The 23,978-nt window shown below is 38.9% G+C and overlaps 1 protein-coding gene across 4 annotated transcripts in view; it reads right to left on the bottom strand.

The window, feature by feature from the left end:
- Positions 1 to 23,978, bottom strand: part of PITPNC1 (phosphatidylinositol transfer protein cytoplasmic 1) — a 78,180-nt gene that overhangs the window by 36,486 nt on the left and 17,716 nt on the right. For all 4 annotated transcript variants that reach the window (XM_071763876.1, XM_071763873.1, XM_071763875.1 and 1 more), the window contains 3 exons: positions 5,885 to 6,033; positions 1,954 to 2,042; positions 1,504 to 1,511 (listed from right to left, as the gene is read on the bottom strand). In XM_071763876.1, coding sequence (XP_071619977.1) covers positions 1,504 to 1,511; positions 1,954 to 2,042; positions 5,885 to 6,033 — 246 coding nt within the window. The remainder of the gene's footprint in view (positions 1 to 1,503; positions 1,512 to 1,953; positions 2,043 to 5,884; positions 6,034 to 23,978) is intronic.

Raw genomic sequence — 23,978 nt, 5'->3', positions numbered from 1 at the left:
AGTCCCCAGCTCCCAGAGGCAGTTATACTGTCACTTCGTGACTGCTCTGCCTACCTTCCACAGGGGTAGAATGACTTAATTTTTCTTTATAAACCCTGCAATCATTTTAGCTGATGCTCCTGAACATCTCTTTAGCTGTACACTGTCTATAGACTTTCACCAAAATGTGTTCCAGGTGTTGCCTGATCAGCTCAGATAAAGGTCACCTCCTCATTCAAATTCTGAGTACAGCACTGCTGTTTGGTTTTGATTATGTCTTGCATTTCAGATTCAGACATAGATTTGTCTGCTACCACCCCTGTAATCATTTCCACTTGTCTTTTTCAGCTAAAGAAAAAAAAAAACACCATAAAAAAAAAAAATCCCAACTGACTTTCAGTTAAAGAAAAATATACAACAGAGTGTAAGGAACAGACATCAGTGCAGCACAGCACATCCTTCTCTCAGACTAAGATTAAAGCTCCTACCAAAGGGTAAACCTCAATTAATTTAAGCTGTGATACACCCTACTGAAGGTATCTCCTTACAGAAACAGCTGAGACTCTGTCTCATTGCTGCTGACTATTATAGGATGTTTGGGTCTCTTCTGACAATCAAATTAATTTAAAATGTGAAACAAAGCAGGCTGTGTAATCAGTACCTACAGACATATTGAAAAGTCCACTTTGGGACTTGGGATTTTCAAACCTGGTCATCAAAGTTTCAACCCCCAGCCCTCAGATTTGAGCCTTTAAAATCCCTTATTTCTTCTCTTTCACGTTTACCACATTAGAATCCTTCTCCTCTCTGTATTTTTCACTGTTTTTTAAAAAATGGCACAAATATTCTGAGCGCTGCAGAGTTAGGAAAAACAAGTGGATTATGTTTTATCTACAGTCAGAAGTTCAAACTAAATCAAGGCAGGAGTTTCTGCAAGGTCCCATCACCTGGAACTTCCTCACCATCTCCTCCTCACCTTCCAAAGGTTGCTGAAAAAATCACTGTGCATTATTGAGGCCAGCACATTTAAAACAATTTTTCTTATGATTTATGTGCTATAATTTGCCTTAGCCCTGCTATAGGGAATAGCTGATTTTTCTGGGCACTGTGCCCAGATTATGTTTAATTTTGTCTACAGATTGTACAGTTTCCCCTCATACTATATCAGAGATGAACATTTTATAAGTTAATAAAATCAAGAAAATATTTCCTTATGTCTTCACATAATAACTGGGACCTTGAAAGTCTTGCCTTGTTTTACAGAAGCTTCTCTTCATTACAGTCAGCAAGTAAAAATATAGCAAATTATTTTGAAGAGATAAAGTGTAAGGTAAATAATTTATAGAATCCCCACAGAAACACTTCAAATTGAAACTTAAATTTCTTAAACAAATTGCTAAAATAAAGTTCCACAGCTGAATGCATTATCTATTGGCTGCATTATGAAGGAATCAGCTAGGATTCCATTACTACATTTCACAAAATTACTCTATTTTAAGAATAAAAAGAGGAAGAAAAACTTACTGTGTATTCTGATTTCCAATTGTCCATTTGTAAAAAAAAGAATGATGAGGGAAAAGAAAAAAAAAAAGAAATGTGAAATAAAACAATGATGCAAGATCCTTACAGTAAACATACATTAATTATAAACCTGTGTCAGATAATGTTGATTATAATATTGCATATTTGACTAAAGTCTACAGGACAATGAAGGGTACAGCACAAAACCTAAGCACCTGATGTTTTATTAAAGGAAGAAAATGCACAGATACAACACTCCCTTTTTTATGCATCCACAGTCTACAATCTTTTTTTCCTGAGAGCATGCAAAAAAGATGGAAAAGTATATGCAGTTCAACAGGAGTGGTTAAAATAACTTTGCATCTGTGGCTCAATATGTAACTTGGAGCTTCTGAAGATAAAAAAACTACCCAAAAAGTACATGGCAGTAATAATTTCTGCTTTATCCCTTACCTGTGATTGTATAAGGATAATAATTCCAAGCCTTCTCTGTAACATAAAATATTTTTGGAACAACTGCTCTCGCCCAGCTAGGCAGTTTGCTGAAAATAAAAAGAAAACATAAAATTAGAACATGCTATGACTTAATAGGGATTACAGGGCAGAAGATGCTTCCCAACCTGTTCCTCATTTGACAGGTATTTCACAGGATGCAGCCAAACCTTGACTTCACAACAGTTTTCATCTCCTGCCTGCATTCTGTCTCAGCTTTCTCCACAAGCACACAAGAAACCAAATCTCTTTGTTCCTCTCTCCAAGGGAGCACCACGGAGCCACTGCAATAACCTCTGATCAGATTAACCTCAGGCTGCAGGTTTCAAGAATTTATGGCCTCAAAGCCTCCGGGCATGGATGGATGAAGTCAGCAGGTCAGCCCATGAGGTGTGTACCTGTGTCACAGTGTTCTTAACCACAGGGAGGCACTCTCCAACAAAAGGTCATGAGTAAATAATGTCCTCTCAGACCATGTTATCCTGATTCCATGATTTTTTTTCTCTAGACACTCTTCTTCCTCCATATTCTCTGCTGTCCTCCCAGCCCTTACCTTCAGCTCACCCAGCACACAGTTTTTCCCACACCACCAGCTCTTGAGTTGGAAGCTTTTCTATTTAAATTAACAAACCACTCAAAACACCTTGGTGGGGCTGGCAGGCAGCATCCACTTTGCTGATGGGAAAAGTAAATCACAAAAGTGAGGGGATTAATGGCACTAACTAATGCCACAGCTCAGAGTTCAGTCTGTCAGAGAATTTACCACTGTGGTGGTGCAACAGGAGAATAAAAAATGAAAGATGTGGATCCAGCACATGGAGAGATCATTAATGGGTATTAAACAAGACTATGGAAGAGTGGGGGCATTTTCTTTACCATGGATTTTAGGTCTCTGGTTTGCAGAACTCTGGTCACTCATGGGATCAAAGAAATGGTGAGCACACACATTTTAAAAAGAAGACAAGTTCAAGAAAATTTATTTTTCAATTCTTTCTTGATGATGTCAGTTGTAGTCACTGCAGCTGCCAGGAACAGGCACAGTACTACTCACTCAAAGGAAGGGGGACTTTTGGAGACCACAAATATCAGTGGATTTCAGAGACTCAGATAAAACTGTGTCACTCTGGCAACGTGTCCAGCAGATTCTGCAGCTTAAGGCTGAATCTTTCCTGAATTAAAGTAGATGCTTTCAAACTCATTTTGCAAGTGTAAATGTTTGAGGTAACTGTGTGCAGAAAGTACATTAACTTTCCATACTAGCAAATTCCTAAAGAAGACACAGAGTTTGGATCATGAACACTTATTTAACCAGGATCTAGCTACACATAAATACTGTGTTAGTCCAGAGGCAAAATGCAGACATCAGTGCATTATCTAAAGTTTCAAAGTCAAATGCATTGACTTTTGCTCTTTGAGGGCACTGCTGAAAACCAGATCCTTTCCTTTACATAAACCTTCCTTGTGTAACAGTCTGCTCCACAGCATTTTACATGCTGCATAACTGACTTCACTGTAGCAGATTTTTTGTTCCTTTTCTCAGCCTCTGTCAGTGTTTTTTATAACCATAACTCAGCTCCCTCCCTTACCCCTGATAAACTTCCCTCTGATGCCTCAATAATAAGCACCAGAGGATTCAGAATTTCTGCTCCTGAAAACAAAAGAGAAGAGGCAGTAAACAATTCTGAATATAACTCCTACCCTGACACTGGATGATTTTACTAACAATGTCTTTATTCACATACAGCTGCTCATTTTGCACATTTTGTTTTTTTTTTGTTTTTAGTGTATTTGCCTGCCTACCTACCTGTGCTGGTACAGCACATCTCCAAAACAAATAATTTTATGAGCAAAACACACATTATACTCAGAGTTTCCAGCAAGTTACAGTCATACAGATGCACTAATTGTTTCAAGGTATTTTCAGAGAAAGAAAATATAATATTTCAGCTTTAGAAGCACAGTTGTCTGTGGATCATGTTCTCTTTTTTTTTTTTTTTTAAATTTTATTTCTTCCTTCCCCAGATGAAGCTCAGTCTTTCAGCACACAGGGAGAAAATGTTTCTAAAAGGCATTCCAGCTGAAACCATTGCTAAGCAAGAAGATCCTCTCCAAGAATTAAAATATTACCAATAAAAAGATTAAAATAATGCATATTTTCTTCCAATATGGCATCAGTGAATATACAAGCACAAATTGCTTAGGGAGAGATCATTCCAGAGCAAAATAAAGTGAAGCAAAGAGAGCAGTAGGCCTGGGAAGACAAAAAGATGAGGGGAGAACTGTGCTAGTGTAAAAGGAAAGCTGCTCCTCAAGGAAAGGAGGCAGAGGATAAATTTCTAGTACATCTTGTATGCCAGCATTCCTCCTTGAGTCAGGTCTTCTAGAAAGATCCTGGCAGCAAAATCCAGAGTTGCCTGAAAACCCACTGATCCTTTCCACAAAGCTTCAATATCTGAGGGCACTGATTCAAACAGAAATCTGGTGACACTTATCAAGGAGTATTCATAATTATTATTAAATTCAGTGCTCCTGACTTCAAACATCACCCCTAGCTTTAGGTAAACTACCCAAGCTGTTGTAGGCACATGGATATTCTTTGTCAGTGTTTGTGCCCCACTCTGGGAAAAAGAAAGATCTTTTGTTCCACCTCCTGCACAACCAGAAATTATGTGCTTCCCAAGTGTGTCTTCTCCACACCTTCTAGGACACAGTCCTTGCATTTGTTCTGAGCTACACCCAGGTGGTAATTCTGAATGTGCTCTTCAAGCCTTCTGTCTTTTTAATACAAAAGAAAGAAATCTCCAGAAACATTAAAAAAAAACAAAAAAGCCAAACCACAACTGCTGGGAGCTCCACAAGAGGAACACATGTATTGATTTTCCCCAAGCCCTGTATCCAGCCTGTGAGAGAACAAAGTGACCAGCACAATAATAATATTAAATATTGGCAAGACATATATTATTGGGCTCTTGTCTTGTGTGTGTGTGCCTGCAGCTTTCCTGGTGATTCAATTTAGCCTGAGCTGAGGTCAGATATGTCAGGATTGCAGTGCAGGAGTAACTTGTACTTCAGAAGCAATAGTTCTGCTGTTTCTATGCCCACTATGAAATGCTGCAGAGCACGAGTTTAATAAAGTGAAACAGGCCCAGAGGAGCAGAAGAACTTCCAAAAAGCAGTGATATTAAATTAGATCAGTTGTAGTAAAAATAGGAACAGATTAAGCACTATATTTCATGGGACACACAAAAATATATATATTAAAACATTTCTGGCCTTTGAGTGTGGAAGCATTGATCCTCAGCAGCATAATTTCACCATAGGAAGAGGCACATTATTTCATTTTAAGAAATTATGGAACTTCCAGGAAACAAAAGCAAACTTTTCCATCACATATGTAAGCCTATTATTTTGGTACAGAAGGTCATAATTGTACAAACCTAATGGTCATTGATAATGTCAATTAAATTTGATGCAGCAAGTCACCTGTCATCAAAAATAGGATACTGGCTTTGTGACATTATTATAAGATAAGAAACACTTAAAACACTTCAGTGGTTTGGATTGGGGGTTTTTTTTAGGGTGGGGTGTTTGGTTTTGTTTTTCAATTATTTTGTTCTCCCCTTAATTTTAGCAAACAAAATGAACAACAGTTAAGTGTAAAAGAAAACAAAAATTCTGCTACTTTAGCCTCAAGTTAGAATTCTCTCTTAGAAAAGCTACTTGAGAAAAAACAATAATCCCTCTATTTGAAGCCACTGATCTATCCCTTCTTCTTTCCTGGGGCTCCTGGGAACATGTTCTACTTGAAACAAAGGCAGTAGCCTGGAAGGGATCCTCCTTGCTATCTTTTTTATTCCAGTCCAAGATAAAAAAAAAGTTTTATGGCACTTGCCTGTTGAGATAGACCCTTTTTTCTGTTAGCTGCCCATTGCCATGGTTTGGATCTTCATAAGGTTCATTCTGCACCACTTCCACACCTTCCCCTCGGTCACTCTGCTCATGGCTGTGCTTGCTTATCATGTACAGCTGTCCAATTCTGTACTGCAAAGCAAAATAAAGAACAATATGTGAGCTTTGTGTAACACACACCTATTCAACAGCCAATGTCCTACAATGATGTAGCACTGTGTGCAAATAAAAGGCAGTTTCAAACAGTACTGTGCAGCTTCATTTAGCTGGAGTCCTCCCATTACCTCGTGAAGGCATCACTTGTGGGAAAAAAAAACAACAAATTATATATATACAGATGTAAAGAATCAGGCCAGTCCTCTATTTTTAGACTGTATTTGTAAGAATATATGTTAAGCATAAATAAACAGTTGATCCCAAGTAGATAATTCACAGAGACAGGAGCACTCGCTCTTCAGAAAGAAACCACGTAGACCAAGGCCTTCAAAAAAGTTTAAGATGAGTGATTTGGCAATATTCTTAAAATTAGTTTAAGCACTTAAATGATCCATTTTGCATAGGCTCTTGAGTTACTTGAGAAACCAGAACAGAGGAGGGCTGGCTCAACATTGCTATCACAGAAAAATAAATTGTTACAGGCAATTGATTTCTTTCTCAGGATGTCTACATCTCTACCAGGGCTTTTGCCTCCAAAGAAATACAACAAAAAATACATCCTCCAACTTTCACTTGCAAGTATTTTAGATGGAAACTGTACTTTTCCAGACATTTTTCTGCTCTGAGATTTTATTCTCACTGAAGTGCTTTCCATATTCTTGAAAGTACCATGGTTCTCATGTCAGTCTTTGAGCCCATCCAGTTTTATCCATTTGGACCTCTCTCTCCCCACCAGTAATGTGTTCAAACAGATCCATGTTAATCACTTCCATCACATCAATCACTTCCAAGACAAAGAACAAGTTTAGAGAGTGGTTGAGCCACTACAGCAGCTGCCAAGTACTAGTTCAGCATCTGCAACAAATCACAGTGACAGCCTGGTCACTACATCTCCTAAACAGCAATCCTACCACTAACTTTAACAAGCCCAAAAAACCCGAATGAAAAGAGAATTAACTGGGAAACCATCACAGAGCTTATTAGAAAATGCCAACAAGAGCATCTTACTACAGATCCTCTTAAGGAATAGGATCCTAGCAGGATCCCTCCAGAGGTTGCACTTAACCCCATTTCATTCCCCTGCAGCAGGCAGGCCAGGAGAAGATCAGAACTTCAGATCCTGCAGGATCATTGGCTTAAAGGGCAGGGATTGCCCTTCTCCTGGGCAAAAAAAAAAAAAAAAAAAAAAATTAAAAAAAAAAAGAAAAAGTCCCTATTTAAAAGATAAGCTCTAACATTATATTTCTTGCTAAGCCGGTTATCTACCTTAGGTTCTACTGCATCTTCTTCTTCTCTATTTCATCATATTGAAGTATTCTGTCATCATCTTCAAGGCTCTGAAGAGCTGCAGTGCTCACACACTCATTTTAAGTAGTTCCATAAAAACTTTTTTCTGCCTTCTCTTTTTCCCTAACATAAAATGATTGCAGTGGCACACAAGCAAGGCAGTTTGTGGAGAGAGGGGGTATATTTTATTTGGCCAACTAGTACAGTTGGAGAAAAGGACTTTCAGGCACATGAAACTGTTCTTCAGGTCTGAAATCAAAGCAACTTCCTTCAAAGCTGAACGCAAGTTGAGAAAAAAATGTTTTGCCTTTAATTTGCTTTGTATCAATGAGGCCACCTGAGAGTAAAGATGCTTTCTGCCTGGGGACTGGTAAGAGTGTTAGGAAGGAGGAGAGGTGATAAGGTGCTTATCTCCTAATGGGAAGAAAGAGATCAGTAATTTATAGCCTGTGGAACACAAGGAGGTCAGGTGAGGCAAGGGGAGGGGAGATGAGTTACAAAGCCAATATTTCTCCTGAGTTATCTGTGGAGATCTTTGTTATCTCCTGGTTATAACTTCTAGTTGCCCTGGGCATTTCTGGAAAGTGTTTCATGATTGCACAGCTCACTGCAGGCTTTGATTTCCCACTTCCTATGGCATCCTTTGCAATTTTGCACTTAGTTTTAATGATCAAATACAGGCTTCAGTTTCTGCTGAAAATATTGGCTCAGAAGCATCAAGGCCAATGCACATTCATGCTGACAACTAACAATGGGGTTGTACTGAAGCTTTCATGTGCTCCAGCATCATGAATCAGGGATACACACCTATAACAACACCACAAGCTTTGATGACAGAGATTGTTGGGTTTTTTTTCATGGACAGAAATTACCACCAAAATGATCCAAAATATCAAATCACACAGCCTGTAAATCACTCTGAGCACATGGCTAAGAGCAGCTGAGCTGCACCCCCACTGCACTCTTCAGATGATGATCAGTGTGATCAAGTAGAAATTGCTCTCCAGATGTTGCAGCCAGTGCTTAAAGAGAGGTTTCTCCTTCTCTGGGGAGACTCACACACTCTCCAATTACACTCAAGAGCCCCCAGAAGGTTTCCAGGGCAGCTCAGTTCTGTGCTTCTCACTTGGAAGATGCTGCAGGAGACAAGGACACCAGGGCTGGTGTTGAGCAGCTCTGCTGCTGCTTGCCTCTCCCCACATGGCTTCCCATGCCTATGGATCTGACACCAACCTAGTGGCAGTATCCACTTTTCATAACTTGGAATGACTCTGCAGTCCTGCCAGAAAGTAGCTGTGTTCTGGAAAAACAAACATTCTTTTACATTTCCTTCAAAGGACCCAACTGAGCTTTTTGTTTGCTCTTCACCTGGGTTTACCTGTTTGATGAAATTTAACATCATTCTAGAGCAGGATGAAAAAAAGAGTTTCCTTCCAAGAGGACAGAGCTTTGCTAAGCTAGGGAGTACACAACTACTATTACAGATAAAATAACTTTTTAAAAAATGTATGGTTATGTTTATGTGAATAAAACCCAAAGCAAAGATGTGTCACACAGAACTTACTGAAGTTTAAATGCTTGGCAAAAAAAGGCACAGCTTCTACTAAGGCTCTATTGATACAGTGGAGAAATATCACTTAAGAAAGATTTTACTGCAGTAAACAATATTCATTATTCCTGCAAGTACAAACTGATTGTACCAGTAGTACTGCTACTACTTGTAGCAGTTTATATTTATAAAACAGTGATTTCCCTGGTAAATACCACTATTATTTATGCTGCTCTATCACAATCTGAATTTGCATGTTCCTAGCTGGAAAATCATTTTCCAAGACCATAAACTGTTCAAGGAAGTCACTAAAATATTATGCAGTAGCACCTGATCTGAACTTGGCTCTGGAGAAAAGCTCTCTGCTTGAAAACTCTTCAGTTTAATAGGGGGAAATTTCTTCAATAGCAAAGGAAGAACTTCAACAAATGTGCTGAGTGTGGATTGAGAGATTTCTGTGGATATTGCAACGTAGCTGCTGCAGGAGACTTGATGTTTCTCCACTTGTAATGAGTTCATTGTCTCAGTGGTGGTTTCTCTTTTCCTCCAACAGGCAGATGGTGTTTGCCTGTTGGGAGTTTAGTCATGCAACAAGCAAGTTTATGTTAGCAACACCAGACTGATGGTCAATCTCATCATCTTTAAAATTGTGAGACCAGAATAAAAAGAAAAGAAAATTTTATGTCTGGAATAATTTGTATAAAAATGTAGTTCCTTAAGTAAATATCTTTGTTTAGAAGGATACACTGACATTTCCTATTGTGCATTTTGTTTTGATGTTAGAAAACATTGTTTTCAGGTCTCAGGCAAGACTTAAGCCCCATACTGCCACAAATATGAAAAGCTCACAGTTAGTTATTGAAGATGGGCAAAGAAAGGAGCATTTCAGTTGAAACAGAAGTGAAATGAATACCTCAATGTTAAAACCTTTAAAAATATCTGTGATAGAACAGAATATTTAACCTCAATCTAGTGATTTCCAGCTACATGCTTCTATCACAAGACACTCCTGAAAAGTTTTTTAAAAACTCTAAACTGTAATTACTGAAACAGAAGTGGTTTCTCTTATCTCACTCACTGACTATAAATCCTTCATGGTGTTACAGCTGTGAGACATCATCCTGTCTGCCTGCTGCAGTGGATGAAGCCTCATGCATCCTCCTGCTCATCTGGAGGTTACAGCAGAGCCCTCACACGTGGGCAATTAAAACACTTCCCAAGATTCTGCCTTCTGAGCCCTGTCCTTGGGTAGATGATGATTCATAGCTATTAAGAATAATATATATATATAAAAATTTTTTTTTCCATGACACAAGCTCCAGGTTGTGACAGGGTGATTTATTTCCCCTGTTATTAACATTCCTAGATTGGTTTTAACAAGCATGGAGGAATGTAGAGTGTGCTGGTGTCTGCTGGGGTTGTATTGGCTCCTCCTTGGCTGGCCTTTTGATTTAGGGTTTGGTTTGCTGTGTTTCAGCTGAAGTTCTGGTTCTCAGAGCTGCTACTCTGCAAGAAACAGAAGGGAATAGCTCCCCTTAGCCACCACTTTTTATTCCAGGACATTCCTAAGGAGGGAAATGAATCCAAATTGTAATCACTGCACTTAGAAAGCTCCCACTGAAATAATCCTTCTCCTTGCCTAGATGGCCACGTGGAAGAAGAAAACTCACAGTAAATTCCAACTTGGAATGTACTTACTTGGAAGTCTTTCTTATGAAGCACAAGTTAGCAGTGGGAAGGTAGCAGTTTATATTTATAAAACAGTGATTTCCCTGGTAAAACAACCCCACAGTGGGCTTGGGTCTCATGAAGGGAGTGCTGCTGGATCTGACTGCTGGGAAAATCTGCAGGGAAATGATGAGTAGAAACCAGAGAGTGCAGAAGGGGTGTGAGGGGTGTGTGCTTCCAGCTCAGTGCCTTGCAGAGATACCCAGACTGCCACTGAGCTGGTTTCACATCTCCTTCAGCAGTGCTGAGTCTGCACTAACACATAATTTCACTTCTGGTTTCTAAGCTGAGGTTTTCAGAGCAAGCAAGGCATCTCTGCACTGTGCTCTGCTTGCCACCTAGAAATACCCTAAGAGTGAAGAAGTTTTTATGAACTGTTATTTTAAAATGGCTGTCCCTGAGGCACAAATACAAGGAGGTAGCTCTAGAAGCAAAGGAAGCTTTCTAAATTAGTGGCTTCAAAAGCAAACCTGGTTTTACCTCTACAAAAGATCAATCAACCTTCTGAAACAACAGGATTGATTGTAGCAAGAAGGAATGTCACTAAAAAAAATAAATCTGCATGACTGACCTTATCTAGTTACAGATTATTAGTGAGCTGCCACAGTTAAGTGAGTACCAGAGCTTCAAGTGCCATTTTATCTTTGGGTTTAAACATGGTAAAGGTGCAATTTGTCTTGCAAATCAGTTGTAGCAAGCACCTGAATTAAGGCAACACAGAAAAAGTCAGCAATGAGAAAAATGCACTCTCAGAAGGGGGAAGCCACCTGAGAAATGAAAATATTCACTAACAACCAGTGGGACAAATAACAGAAACAAGAAAATCAAAGGTTTAAAAAGGTTCTTTTTGGCTATAGATGATTTTATGTGATTAATGCCATGGCTGCTCAGGACAGTGATTGGTGTGAAACTTCCTACACCAACTGAATAGTAATGGTGACATTTCTGGCAAAATGCTGTCCCTGTTACAGGACATCCATTGCTTCATCACACTACAGCTGAACTGACCTTGCTTTGGAGTAATTTGCCTGTCTAGTAGTCCCTAAATTCAAAGTAAGACAGGAAAAGACAGACTGAGCTGTCAGGAAGGCAACAGCACTTTCTGAACTTGCATACAATGAATGGCTTAAAATAATCTTAAAAAACCCAGCCAGTGTAACAAGGGCTATAGAAAGCTTTAGGAGGAAGGCTAAAATAGCAACTATAAATATCTAGGTCCTAAAAACTGAATGTAAACATGAAGCACTGTTGTGATTTGAGGCCCTAGAAAAACATAAAAGTCATTTAATGGTGTAAATGTCACTTACCCCAGTAATATATATAGAACCTGACTCGAGATGAGCTCAAAATTTCAATTTCAATTAATTCCTGCACGCCTCTGTGATTCACAATGCACCACACAGCTGCTGGCTGGCATCAGCAGTCTTCTCCAGTCTTGCCCAAATTGATGGGAATGCTTTTGGAGCCTCACAAACTAAGAGTTGCAGCAGGAACAGTTGACTTTTGCATGCTGTGCAGTGCAATTCTGCCTGCTTTCATGTTTGCTTTGCCTTTTCAAGGAAGAAATTACACCATGAAGGTTCTGTAGCTGCTTAAAATCCTGTGAGTGACAGTTCAGCAACAACATCTTGGCTGTTCAGAAGGACAGGACCCCTCCTCCAGTATTTTTCAGGTACAGTGTCCTGGCTCACAACGAAAAATGAGTGATACTGAAATCCACAGGAGTGGGATCAGACCTGTGCTTAAGAGGTGTACACTGAAAATTAAAATAAATCAAAATTTTCAGCTTTCATGCAAATGTTTCTCCAAATATAGCTCACATCCTGTTCAAAGGGTTGGCATTTAGTGTCTCCACCAGCTGTGCTATTGAAAGCAGCCAGCTGTTTAGCCTGTGTGAACAAGCTCATACAATTTTTAAGAATCAGGTTTTATTAACAATATTTTACAGTGAGTCAGCTGCTGAATTTTTTCAACCATTGATGCCACGTGCTTTTTACACAAATGCTGATAATCTTCTATTATTTAGATTTATGAGGACACACGTGCTTCCTGCAGAGGATGCAGATAAATCTGCAGGAGGCTAAAATGTCCTCTGCTCACAAACCCAGAAGGAGCAGCTAACAGGGACTTGCTGTGTCACTTGGCCACTTCCAAGCAGCCTGCCAGTACCACACACTGAACCCCTTCACATCTGCTGCTCCCTCTCTGTGAGTACCTGGCAGTGATTAACCCACAAACATTCCAGGCCTTGATTCCAGCTCATTGCTCTTCACTCACAATCAACTTTTATTTTTCCATGCAAAACCAGTTATAATATTGATGTTTTTTTCTACCAAACCACATTTTATTTGCTAACTCCAATTCACTCATAAGATTGTAGTGAATTTGCAGGCTCGAGCTCAAGGAGCTTTTCAGTGCATTTCTCAAGATTTTAATGCATTAAAATGAGAAAAGCCTAATTTTTGCAGAGGTTACTAAAGTTTGTGTAGGGAGCCAAATTCTTTCCCTGATATTCCAGGAAAATCCTATTTCTAGTTCAGATATTCCAAGAAAAGTCAGAATGGAAAAGTGCAGGCTTCCTCCTTCATCTCTTCTCAGAAGTGGGCACCAGCCCAGTGCACAGGGTGACCCCTCCAGCTGGGTCACTCCCCGTGCAAAGTGACATTCCCCGTGGAATAGTGATGGGGAGCAAGAAGCTTCCTTCAATAAACCAGGCAAAACTTTTATGTGTTTTTTCATTAGCACCAAGAAGGGGAGGGGAAAGAGGGAAAGAGAAGACACTAAACCTGTGTCATGCATATTAAACACATTTTTGTTGGCTAAAGAAAGGAAGTGCTGGGGACAGCCACAAAATGGGATGCATCAAAGGGCTGGAGACACAAAGCTGAGTTTGAAGAGAAAGGTTGACTTCTCTAAAGTACAGGATTTAAAAAAAAAAATATTTATTTTAATTGATCTCAGTTGAAGGTGGGAGTATTCAGAGCTGAATACATCCTTTGACCCTTTCTAAATTCAAGAGAGTTCAAAAATGGACTTGGGAGTTAGGTTTGTCCTTAACTATAAATGGACCAGACGTCTGCATCTGTTCATACTTTCAGAAATGATTTTTCTCTTTTTGCATGGCTAATGGCATTTGCTTAATGTTTAAGTAGAACTTCTTTCCCCTCAGGCTTCTTTTCTCTAATTACTTTTCTTCAGTAATTACTCATTTTTGCGACTTACAAAAATCTCTCTCATAACAAAGCCATCAACTTGAAGTACAGAGAATTTGATGCTTTCAGAAAAAAAAAACAAAAAACAGCAACAACACATTTTTTGCCTGTAAGCTTTGAGTTTAGAAGCACCAAAGAGACCACAAAGGATTCAAAAAACTTTTTCAGAGTCACAGAGGGAATAATTTTTTTGGTAAGCAAGTTCCTTTTGGTGCATTTTAAGCAAATGAATTCTGCTTATAATTATGAAAATGTGAGAACTTTCTTAGGATACACAATCTAATCCTGAGCATCAAAAATTAGTACTTTGTCCTCACAATATGAACAAGACAAAACCAACCTGCCTTCTGATATCTTATTCAGAACAAAGTGAAATTCTGTTTGCAACTTCCAATGAAACAAAAATATATTAACAGGCCAGAATATTTTATGACAAAAAATACTCCATCTTACTTTCTGATCTTTTAAAATAAAACTAACTTCAATTTGATTTTAAAATGCACTTGTTTTAAGCCTGCATCCTGAAGATACAATTATGTGTCTGCAAATAGTTGAGGTCACTCCAGCCTCTCTGCATCTAACCCAGAAATTAGGGTGATGAAGATATTAAAGTTCTCTACACTCATCCTTTGAAAGGAAATACAAAAAAACAACACTGGAATTTTATAAGAAGGACACAGATTTTCCTCCCCGTTCCCAGATCCAGAAGATAAACTGAAATCTGAAAACTAATACCAAAAGAAGATATTATTTTTTCATTTTGGCTCATTAGAACACACTTTTGCAAATGAAGTATCTACTCTAAATCTGCAAGTGACAAAAAATCCCCACTGAAATTAGTCACTACCATAACAAGTTACTATTATTGCACTGATGCCTTTTTTTGCATGCATAAAGTCTAATTGAAGTAGTAAATATATTTAGGCTAGGAAACACTCTGCTTGCTATTGACTTAGGGAAAAAAATCAAAACTGCAGCCAAATAAACTCTTGGGCAACAAACCTGAAGTTGGCTGCAGAAGACAACACAACTGTGACATCTGGGGAGTGCAAGTGCTGGAGAAGTGAAGATGCTTGGACAGTGTGTGCCTGCCAGCTCCTGGCTTTGTCAGGACTAATTACAGAATACAGCCCTTGCCTTTAATTTTTTCCACCTTGAAGGTACAAGGGTTTTTTTTGACACTCTCCAGATGAGCAGAACTCCTGCTTTTCCAGAGCGGAAGCTTTTACGTAAGCAGGAGTAAAATTTCCAGGAAGGCCACATTCCTGACAGCCTCCAAAGCTTCCAGAGCAGACATTCCTTCAATACCACTGGCAGAATAAAAGGAGGATGAAGGCAAAGAATTACTGCCAAGGGACTCCATAGGCTTAATTCCATGTTATTGTCATCCAGCAATGTGAAGCTATGTGGTCTCCAGATGTTTTTGACAGATGGTGTCAGAGCATTAAGCATTCTACCAGTGTTTATCTGTTTTTACTGACCTGTGTCAGATGCCAAACAAATCCTGTAAGGAAAGCCTAGAAAATTACAAACACAACCAGCACCTCCTCTGGAACAGAACTTGGTAACAGTACAGAGGGAGGTGCAGAAAACTACACCAAAATCCCAGATTTGAACCAATACAGAAGAACTGCACAAGTTCGTTGCGTTTGTGAAAATTAGAGAAACAAAATGTTTTAAAATGTGTTCTCTCTTCATAGGGCATGAATTTTAAAAAGCAAACATGTTTAAGGGTGTAAACATAATCACTTGAAAACTTCATATTATAAGGAATGTGGAGGAATGAAGGAAATAAATGATAAGCAGACAGACAGAACAGGAACTACCTTTCTCTAATGAACTTACCCATAGCAACAGAGTTGAAGTGATAATGCTTGGGTTAAGTTGGATATGATTTCTCAAGCTAATATTGCAACTAAATATCTCTATATTCTGCAGAGATAGCCACAGCTTTGTTCCACAGGATCTGTAGGGCATAGCTGGCAATTTATTAGTGAAGATCTGCAGCATGGAAGAGAATCCAGTGCTACAAATGGAGTCTTGACAATACACCAGAGAAGTGAAAACCCTTCTGGGACAGATTTTCCTGCCCTACCTCCAGCAACAGCTGTAATGATCACCAGAGAGAGCAGAATGAGTGGGTCCTGCTGGACTGAGAACTCTTCTGAAATAGCTTGGAGACCACAAGTAACAGCTAAACCAACCTTGCTCAGTGGGAACACCTTTCCTCCCAGCACAAAGAATTCTCTGTGGTGTTCAAACTTTCTGCTAGAGAAGTTTCCAAGAGGCCCTTTGGCTGGAACAGATCCCATGGAATTCAATGGAAAGCCTCTCCTGTTGACTCTGGAGAGCTTTGTACGTAAGTACACAAACAGCTTTTCTGCACTTTCTACTCCCAAGTTAACCACTTCCTCCTTACTTAGAGCCAGCTGCGTCACTGGGAACAAATCCTCTGGGGATGAGAGTTCATGGTGTGCAGTAGCATCAGGGAATAGAGCTCAAAAACCTTAACAACACGATGGATAAATAGATACAATCCCTCTAGAGAGAACCTGGGTTTCCTCCTCCAGTCCCTCAGACCACAGCACGGTGTTCGTGCAAGTTCCCTGGGCTGCAATCTGCTACCCAGGACACGTGTTCAGAATGGAAACCAAACAGCTCAAAGGCTTGAAATGCACACCCATCAGAAAAAAAAGCTGGGTTTGTATCAAAGTCAGAGAATTCAGCTGGAGCATCCTGCTGTAGACCTCAAAAATTGAAAGAAACAAACAAAACCACATGCACACAAAAGCTAAATAAGCCTCCCCTCACCAAAGCCTAAAAATACGGTTAAAAAGCTCTTTTCTTCCTTTCCTGCTGCCCCCTGGCCTTCTGTTGCCCCAACAACAAACTCTCAACAAGACATTGGTTCAAACTGACAGGGCAGGAAGTGGTTGCTGTAGCAGTGGCAACCCAGTGAAAGTTCTTTGTCTAATACATTTGTTTTTTACAGTATAAAAAAGAACAGACAGCAAGAACACAAACCTGTTGCATACTGACACACCTTTGCCTTCCTCTAGCTCACCATCTGCTTGCAAGGTTACTCCTCCTCAGAAAAACAAAGAATCCAGACAAGTTTATACAATTCTTTGATATATGCTACGTAGCTATAAATTATTCCTCAGGAAACACAAAGAGATGTAATTAGTCAAAGAGATGGAAGATAAGGTTATAGCATGAATGAATCTCACTAAAAATGCCCATGCCCAAACTGGTCTCACAGGTTGCTCAGTCATCAAATTGTCTTCTAATGTAATTTTAAATGCATGTGGTTCAGTCAAACATTTATAAGAGTATTAGCTTTGAGTCCAAACATTGCTTTTGTACTGGTTTAGATGGGTTCTACTATTTCTACAGCCACATGACAGTGAAGCAGTTTTATGAAATAATTTTTTATTCTAAAAACTTCATCAACTTTGGGCTTTCTTAATCAGTTGATGCTAAACTTTAGTGTGAATACTCAGAGCTTTGATCTGCTGCTGAAGGGTCAGACAAATGCATGTTGGAGAATTTCCTACCTAACAAACTTCAGTGCTCTTGTGCACCATTTCTCATGTTGGGTTTTTTCATGTTTTCTCTTCCATGTTTGAAAATTTTTGGGGTGGTGAGGGAGGAGATGTCACTTTAGGGTTCCTAAAACAGGGAGAACTCTGGAATGTGGTATTTTAAAAAGGGCCAGGTGTCTGGATCTTGTTTAGGAATATTTTAGATAGGTAGTTTAGAGAATAAGTTTAATGGGAGCTCATGGAAATTCTTACTGCAGGATCCACACTGTCACTGTCCAGCCACTTGTTAATCTGTGTAAGACCCAATTCCTCCCTCTCATATCCACTGCAGAGAATGGATACATACAGGGAATGTTAATGGTTAATTATCCAACCTTGAAACCTAAATTCTCTATTTATCTTTTTCTTTTTTTTTTTTTTTCCTTTTTGTTGTTGTTTTGCCTTGTGCTCACTGTGGACTGCACAACTCTCCTGAGAAGCAGATAAGCATCTGGGCTGGCAGTGCACTCTGAATTCCTCACTGCCATGGCTGAACTGCTATCCAGCACCTCAGACACTCAAATTAAAGCTGTAGAGTGTCCCAGAATATTCTTCACCTGCATCTGCCTTCATCATTAGGATCTCATATACCTGCTTCCCAAGCTTGGATTATCAAACCCAGTCCCCACCACTGCAGACAGCCAGGCTACCCAGTTCTTCTGGAATCTTTTCTTCTATCCAGGCTGCATACAATTAGTTAAAAACAAATAAATGAATGCATAAAATTCTACTTTTGACTGACAGGATGGTAATGAGAAATTTGCTGTGTTAAGTGGTCACAACTGTCACTGAGAGGCCCAGCTATCTGTGTGGCTCTGTGGGATGCTTGCAGTGCTACTTCTGTTGGAGCCAAATGGTCGTCTTGCTGTGAGCTCACATGCTGACAAGCAGGGCAGTGTGTGGGAAGAAATCTGGCATTTCCAGAGGGATGAATGCATGCAGACAACTTATGGATTTATATACTCAAAGTGTGTGCTCAATTGACTGTACTAAACCTCTCATGTCTTCATTCACTCAGGATTCTGAGTAACTCACCCATTGGTACAAATCTCTCAGATCCAGCCCTCCTATCAGTCTTCCACCTTCCTCAACTTTTTTTTTTTTTAACATGGTAGAGAGAAGAAGGATGACTACATAGCATTTCAGATATGGTGGCCTCTTGGTGGCCTCCTAAACAGAATTTAGGAAAATTCCTGACATGCACTGACCACAGGATTGGGTTCAGAATCTGCTAACTGCAGCTGACCCTCAAGGTCTCTTCATTTTCTGTGCCAGAGCTCACCCCAACCAGAGGCCCAGACTTTCTCCTGCCACCTGAATTTGGCAAGGCTGTTCTCTCAAAAAGATCTTAGGGTTTTCTGTCAGCCCTAATCTGTGCTACAGAGAGACACAATGGACTCTTCTACAGCCAGAAGGCCTGAATGTGAGATTTGCTGCTTCTCCTGCTATTCTGGTCCTTTACTCTGCCACGAGGCCCTGACAACCCCAACTATTCCCCAAATTACTTCCCCATCACAAAGACAGCCAGAATGACTGCAGACTCATTCATGTGAATAAGTGCCTCTGAAAGATCAAGTTTCCTAATTCTTTTCTTGACCTGTGAAAATGAAAGGATAACTCAGTATTTCATTACATCTGGAAGATAAAACTAGTGTTGGTTTTCTGCTTCCTATTCAAAGTAATCACACAAAGCTGAAACAGTATTGCTGCTCTTCACCACTCCACCTTCAGATGATTTTACTTCCCTTTCTCTCTAGTGATGAGATTTATATGACAAAACTATAAACCTTTACAAAATGCAGGCTTTTATCTTTGCAGCTGAGGTGTTTGGGAAGTCAGCCTGATGTGAAACACTTTCCCACATGACAGTACCTTTGCCCTGTGTGTAACTGGAAGATGTCACTGGGCTGTTACTCTTTCATCTTTTGCAGCCATGGATTCAGGGCAGCAGCAGGGCACAGGATGCTCTTACTCCAGTCTAGGAATGCAACCAGTCCCAAAGGGAGACTTGCAGAACCATGCCTGCCTCTCCATTCATCCATAGATTAAATGTTTCATTAAAGCCATCTGACTTCTCTCCTTCCAGTAACACCAGAAGGAAAAAAGAGACATTAAATGAATTTTTAGGTTACTGTTGGATATTGGCTTCAAAATAGTTTTCCAGCTAATAGAACAACCTGGTGGAAATGCCTCAAATTGTCCCTGCAAGGGTACAAAACCATGAGCAAAAATGTTATGCTTTATCTTTTCAGAAATACACTACAACACAGAAGAAATTTATCTTAGACAGCCCCTCAGATAACACCAGCTTCAACATCAGTGTGAGCTGTTAGGTGGGGAGCTCATAGCAGACAAGCTTAAATTTTCTTGAAATTAAATTCTTGATGTGTTTTTAGGAGGTAATATAAAGAAGATGCTGGAACGAGATGAGATTTAAGGGCTTGCAAATAATTCATCTATAAAACAACATGACAGTAGTTTAAAAAAATAATACAGACATTTTCTGCAGTGCAAGCTGAGTGTGGGCTCACTGGTTTGGCTGAACTGTGCTGTGCTCTCATGGCTTGAGGGGTTCCCAAACCCAGGGACATCTGCAGATAACAGAGGTTAGGGAACTGCTGGCAATACTGCTCTCAGGAGTGAACCTCCACTCTCAGCTTCTTCTTAACTTTTGCCTACTTTGGCTTTTGTGTTATTGGTATTTTCTGGAACCAAAGATGAAGGAGCTTGTAACAAGCTAAAAAAACATCCTCAACTCCTACTAATCTGAACTTCACTGTCTTGATGCATCTGCCCTAAAATACCATAAGCAGCTAGCAGTTTCCCTTAATAAAACCTTTCTCTGATAATAATTCCAGTGAAGCCAGTTTGGTGGATGTGCTGGGTGTTCAGTAGCTGTTTCTGTTGCCAGCAATGATGTTGACACTGTAGGAGGTCATTGCCAGTTCAGGAAAACACAAGTTTATGTTTCCATCAACCATTTCATTTCACATTGACAGAGGCAGTATCCTGTGTCAATGAGAAGTATTTTTCTGTTAAGATAATTGTATTTAAAATGTAGTGATAGTAATATGAAAATGAGCCACTTACACTGAAGAGATAGGAATCTAAAGTATAAGCAGAGAAAGTAGCAGATTACCTGTCATTAAGCTGGCTGACAACTTCTATTAGGAGAGATTCTTCTCTTCAACTCTAAATGTCAGCTGCATGGATATTTTACTGTATCCACTTCAGGCTCAGAAAGCTACCAAAAAATGGCTCAGGAACATTTTAGTTACTGGTAATATTAATAGTAATTATTAGGTTTAAAATATTAATGGTTTTGGAAATAAATGCTATTTTTTTCCTTTCATGACTTAATATTTTAAACTAATATTTTTAATATAACTAATTTAATTTTAAATATAACTAATATTTTAAATATTAATATTTTCAACTATTATGTCTCAATACAGATGGTCATCGTGTACAAAATTAGAAAATTTGTTCATTTTAGAAAAGTGTAACAAAAAGAAGTTTGTTATTGTTTAGTAAAACATTCAGACACTTAAATGATAAGCATCACCTGAACCCAGGATAGACACTCATTCCAACTTCAGAGATAATAAATTACTGGAAAAGAAGACAAAAAATTATATAATGAAAAGATGGTGTCCACTTGAGCAGGACTCAGCCTTTCTAGGAAGCAGTTTTATGGAAAATACACACATAGTCAAAAAGCAGGGACACCAAACTGCCCACAGCTGGGCAATGGTAACTTCAGCACCTCCTAATCCTAACTGCTTGTCCTCGAATCCTTAAAAAACTATTTATAAACCACTCCATGTTGATAAAAAATTAATTATAATGTCATTGCTGGTTTTGAATCTCTGAAAAAGGAAACAGGCTACTGCAATCTTTGTAGCCAGGCTGCTGAGAATGGAGTGGGTATAAACTCAGGGTGGCAACTTGCAGATGGCTTTCTTTGTTTGTTTGTGGGTTTTTTGGTGTGGGTTTTTTTTTGTGTGTGTGTGGTTTTTTTCTTTTTTTTTTTTTTTTTTCCTTTTTTTTTTTTTTTGTGTGTGTTTTTTTAATTTTTTTTTTGTGTGTGTTTTTTTAATTTTTTTCCCTTTTTTTTGTGTGTGTTTTTTTAATTTTTTTTGTGTGTGTTTTTTTAATTTTTTTTCCTTTTTTTTTGTGTGTGTTTTTTTTTGTTTTTTTTTGTTTTTTTTTTTGTTTTTTTTTTTTTTTTTTTTTTGTGTGTGGTTAAATAAAAGCATTCTGCTTTCAATTATTACCTTTTGGATGTGTGACATTCATCCTGCAGGAAACAAACAACAGTATTTTGACCCTGAAAAAAAACCCAACCAAACTAAACCCACACTAATGCAGGGCAGAGTAAGCAGCTGCCAAACTTCATTTTTTAAACTGGGGAAGCTGCAAAATTCCTTTTGAAACCTCCTTCGTTGGAAAGGCTGAAAGCCTCGGCACAAAACTTCATCCTGGAGTGATATTTTCAACTCTAATATAGGGGTTTGTAATGGAAATGCTGACGGGCCCATAATGAGGGAAGCACCAGCGGGCACCACTATCACAGTACATCAGATAGGCCCAGGACTTAAACTCGATACAAGGTATCAGAAGATGTTGGTGTCTGTCCTCATTAAAGCAGCACAGAAAATACATTTTAACCTCCCTGGCTCAAACTGTTAATTTGATGTTCAGAGAGATATGGACACTGGTGCTAATCCTTGTGATGAATGCATCTCCTTCAGTGCTTCAAAGGGAACGGTCAGGTCATCCTAAAGGTTTAAGCTCACGGAAAATGCAAAATATAAACGGGAAAAATAAGAATATTTTATTTTGCAGAACAAGCTGGAGGTGTGAAAAGCAATGTAAAAATGATACCTTGGTTCCTGTATGCTATAACATTTTAAAGCTTCTTTTTATACCCAAATATGCAATTACACTTTTGATTAATGGGAGCTTTTCTCACCTCTGCTGACTGGCTCGTATTTGGTAGAAAGTTCCAGATACTAGCATGAAATTCCTGATACCTGTACCAATTCCATGCATGCAGAGAAAAAAAGATCAAGCCTGAAGACCCATGAGGGTATCTGGTTGAATAATACTTATCTAGTATGTATAGATTCCAATTTCACATGGTTAATCCTGCCCAAAGCATTCAGTTTCTTGGTAGCACAGTTGTAACACATGTGCACTATATTCTCTTTCTGTAATATACAAATTCTGAAATTTTATCTGGGAGTTTTGTACTATAATAATGTGGGTTTTTTTTCAACAGCTGCATAAATACTAATGGGAAGTTACCTTTGAATTATTTCTAACCATATATATTCTACTCCATTTCATGACTCCAACAGACTATTTCCTTCCCTGCATTAAGGTGCTTGAAAACAACAGAAAGAGTGAATTTACCTTCCTGTAATTTTCTGGGACTAAGTTCTCCTAAACAAACCTTCTTTCAAGACTTAAAATATTTTTTTTGGGGGGGAAAAAAATAATATGTGTTACATTCAGTACATACATATAAAAAAATGTGTTACATTCAGAAAGAGTGAATTTACCTTCCTGTAATTTTCTGGGACTAAGTTCTCCTAAACAAACCTTCTTTCAAGACTTAAAATATTTTTTTGGGGGGGGAAAAAAAATTATATGTGTTACATTCAGTAGAAATCTATGTATACAGCTCTTATCAGGTAAGGGAAATAACAAATGTCACATTCCACAGGAGCTTGCCTCACTGGAAATGGGATTGATAGTGTTTTTGATGACTAGGTAGAGAAAGAAAACATCTCACTGAACAGAAAGTACTTTCCCATGGAGAGCTGGGATGGTACTATTTTGAGTAATGCCCTATTTAAACACAGGGACACCCTCACTGTCACTCACCCAAGGGTGATTTGCATGTTTTGGTGGCTTGTAATTCTGTCTCAGAAGATGATAACACCTTACAAATGATGATTCAGAAGATGATTAGATTTGCATATTTCCCCAGGTACTGACAGCAAAGGCTTCCCTGGGCCATCAGTTTCTGGACTGCAGCCTCAAGGGAGCAGGAGCAGAGGATCTGCTGCTGTCGTTCCCGTTTGGATGTGGAGCATAACTTTGCTCCAATTCCTGCACTGCTGGCCAGGGAATGAGTTTATTTTCTTCTGAGGAAGACAGGTTTTCTCCTGAAGAGGACAGGGTTTAGACTTCATGTCAACAGAAGACATTGAAATTGCCTAAATTGCAGAACAGAGGTCCACATGAATATTTTTTTTCCCCTATTAATTCACTTGCTAAAAAAGAAGAGGCAGTACAGTAACAAGTGCCAAAAAAGAAAAATACATTAGTGCTTATCAAACCAGGCTCTTCTCTCCTAGAAATCTACTGACCAGACAAAAATTTACTTCAACTTGTGCCAATTTGTCCATATTATTTATCATTTATGAAATCACCTATTCTACAATTTTATTAAAGTCCCTAGGAAACCAATCAAATTGTCTAACATAATTTGACAGAAGAGAGTTAAAGAAGACATAAATGGGAATGTCATATGCAAAAATACTTGTACTT

This window comes from Heliangelus exortis, chromosome 20, assembly GCF_036169615.1.
Source record: "Heliangelus exortis chromosome 20, bHelExo1.hap1, whole genome shotgun sequence".
NCBI classification, from domain to species: domain Eukaryota; kingdom Metazoa; phylum Chordata; class Aves; order Apodiformes; family Trochilidae; genus Heliangelus; species Heliangelus exortis.
This window is presented reverse-complemented; position numbering and strand designations above follow the sequence as displayed.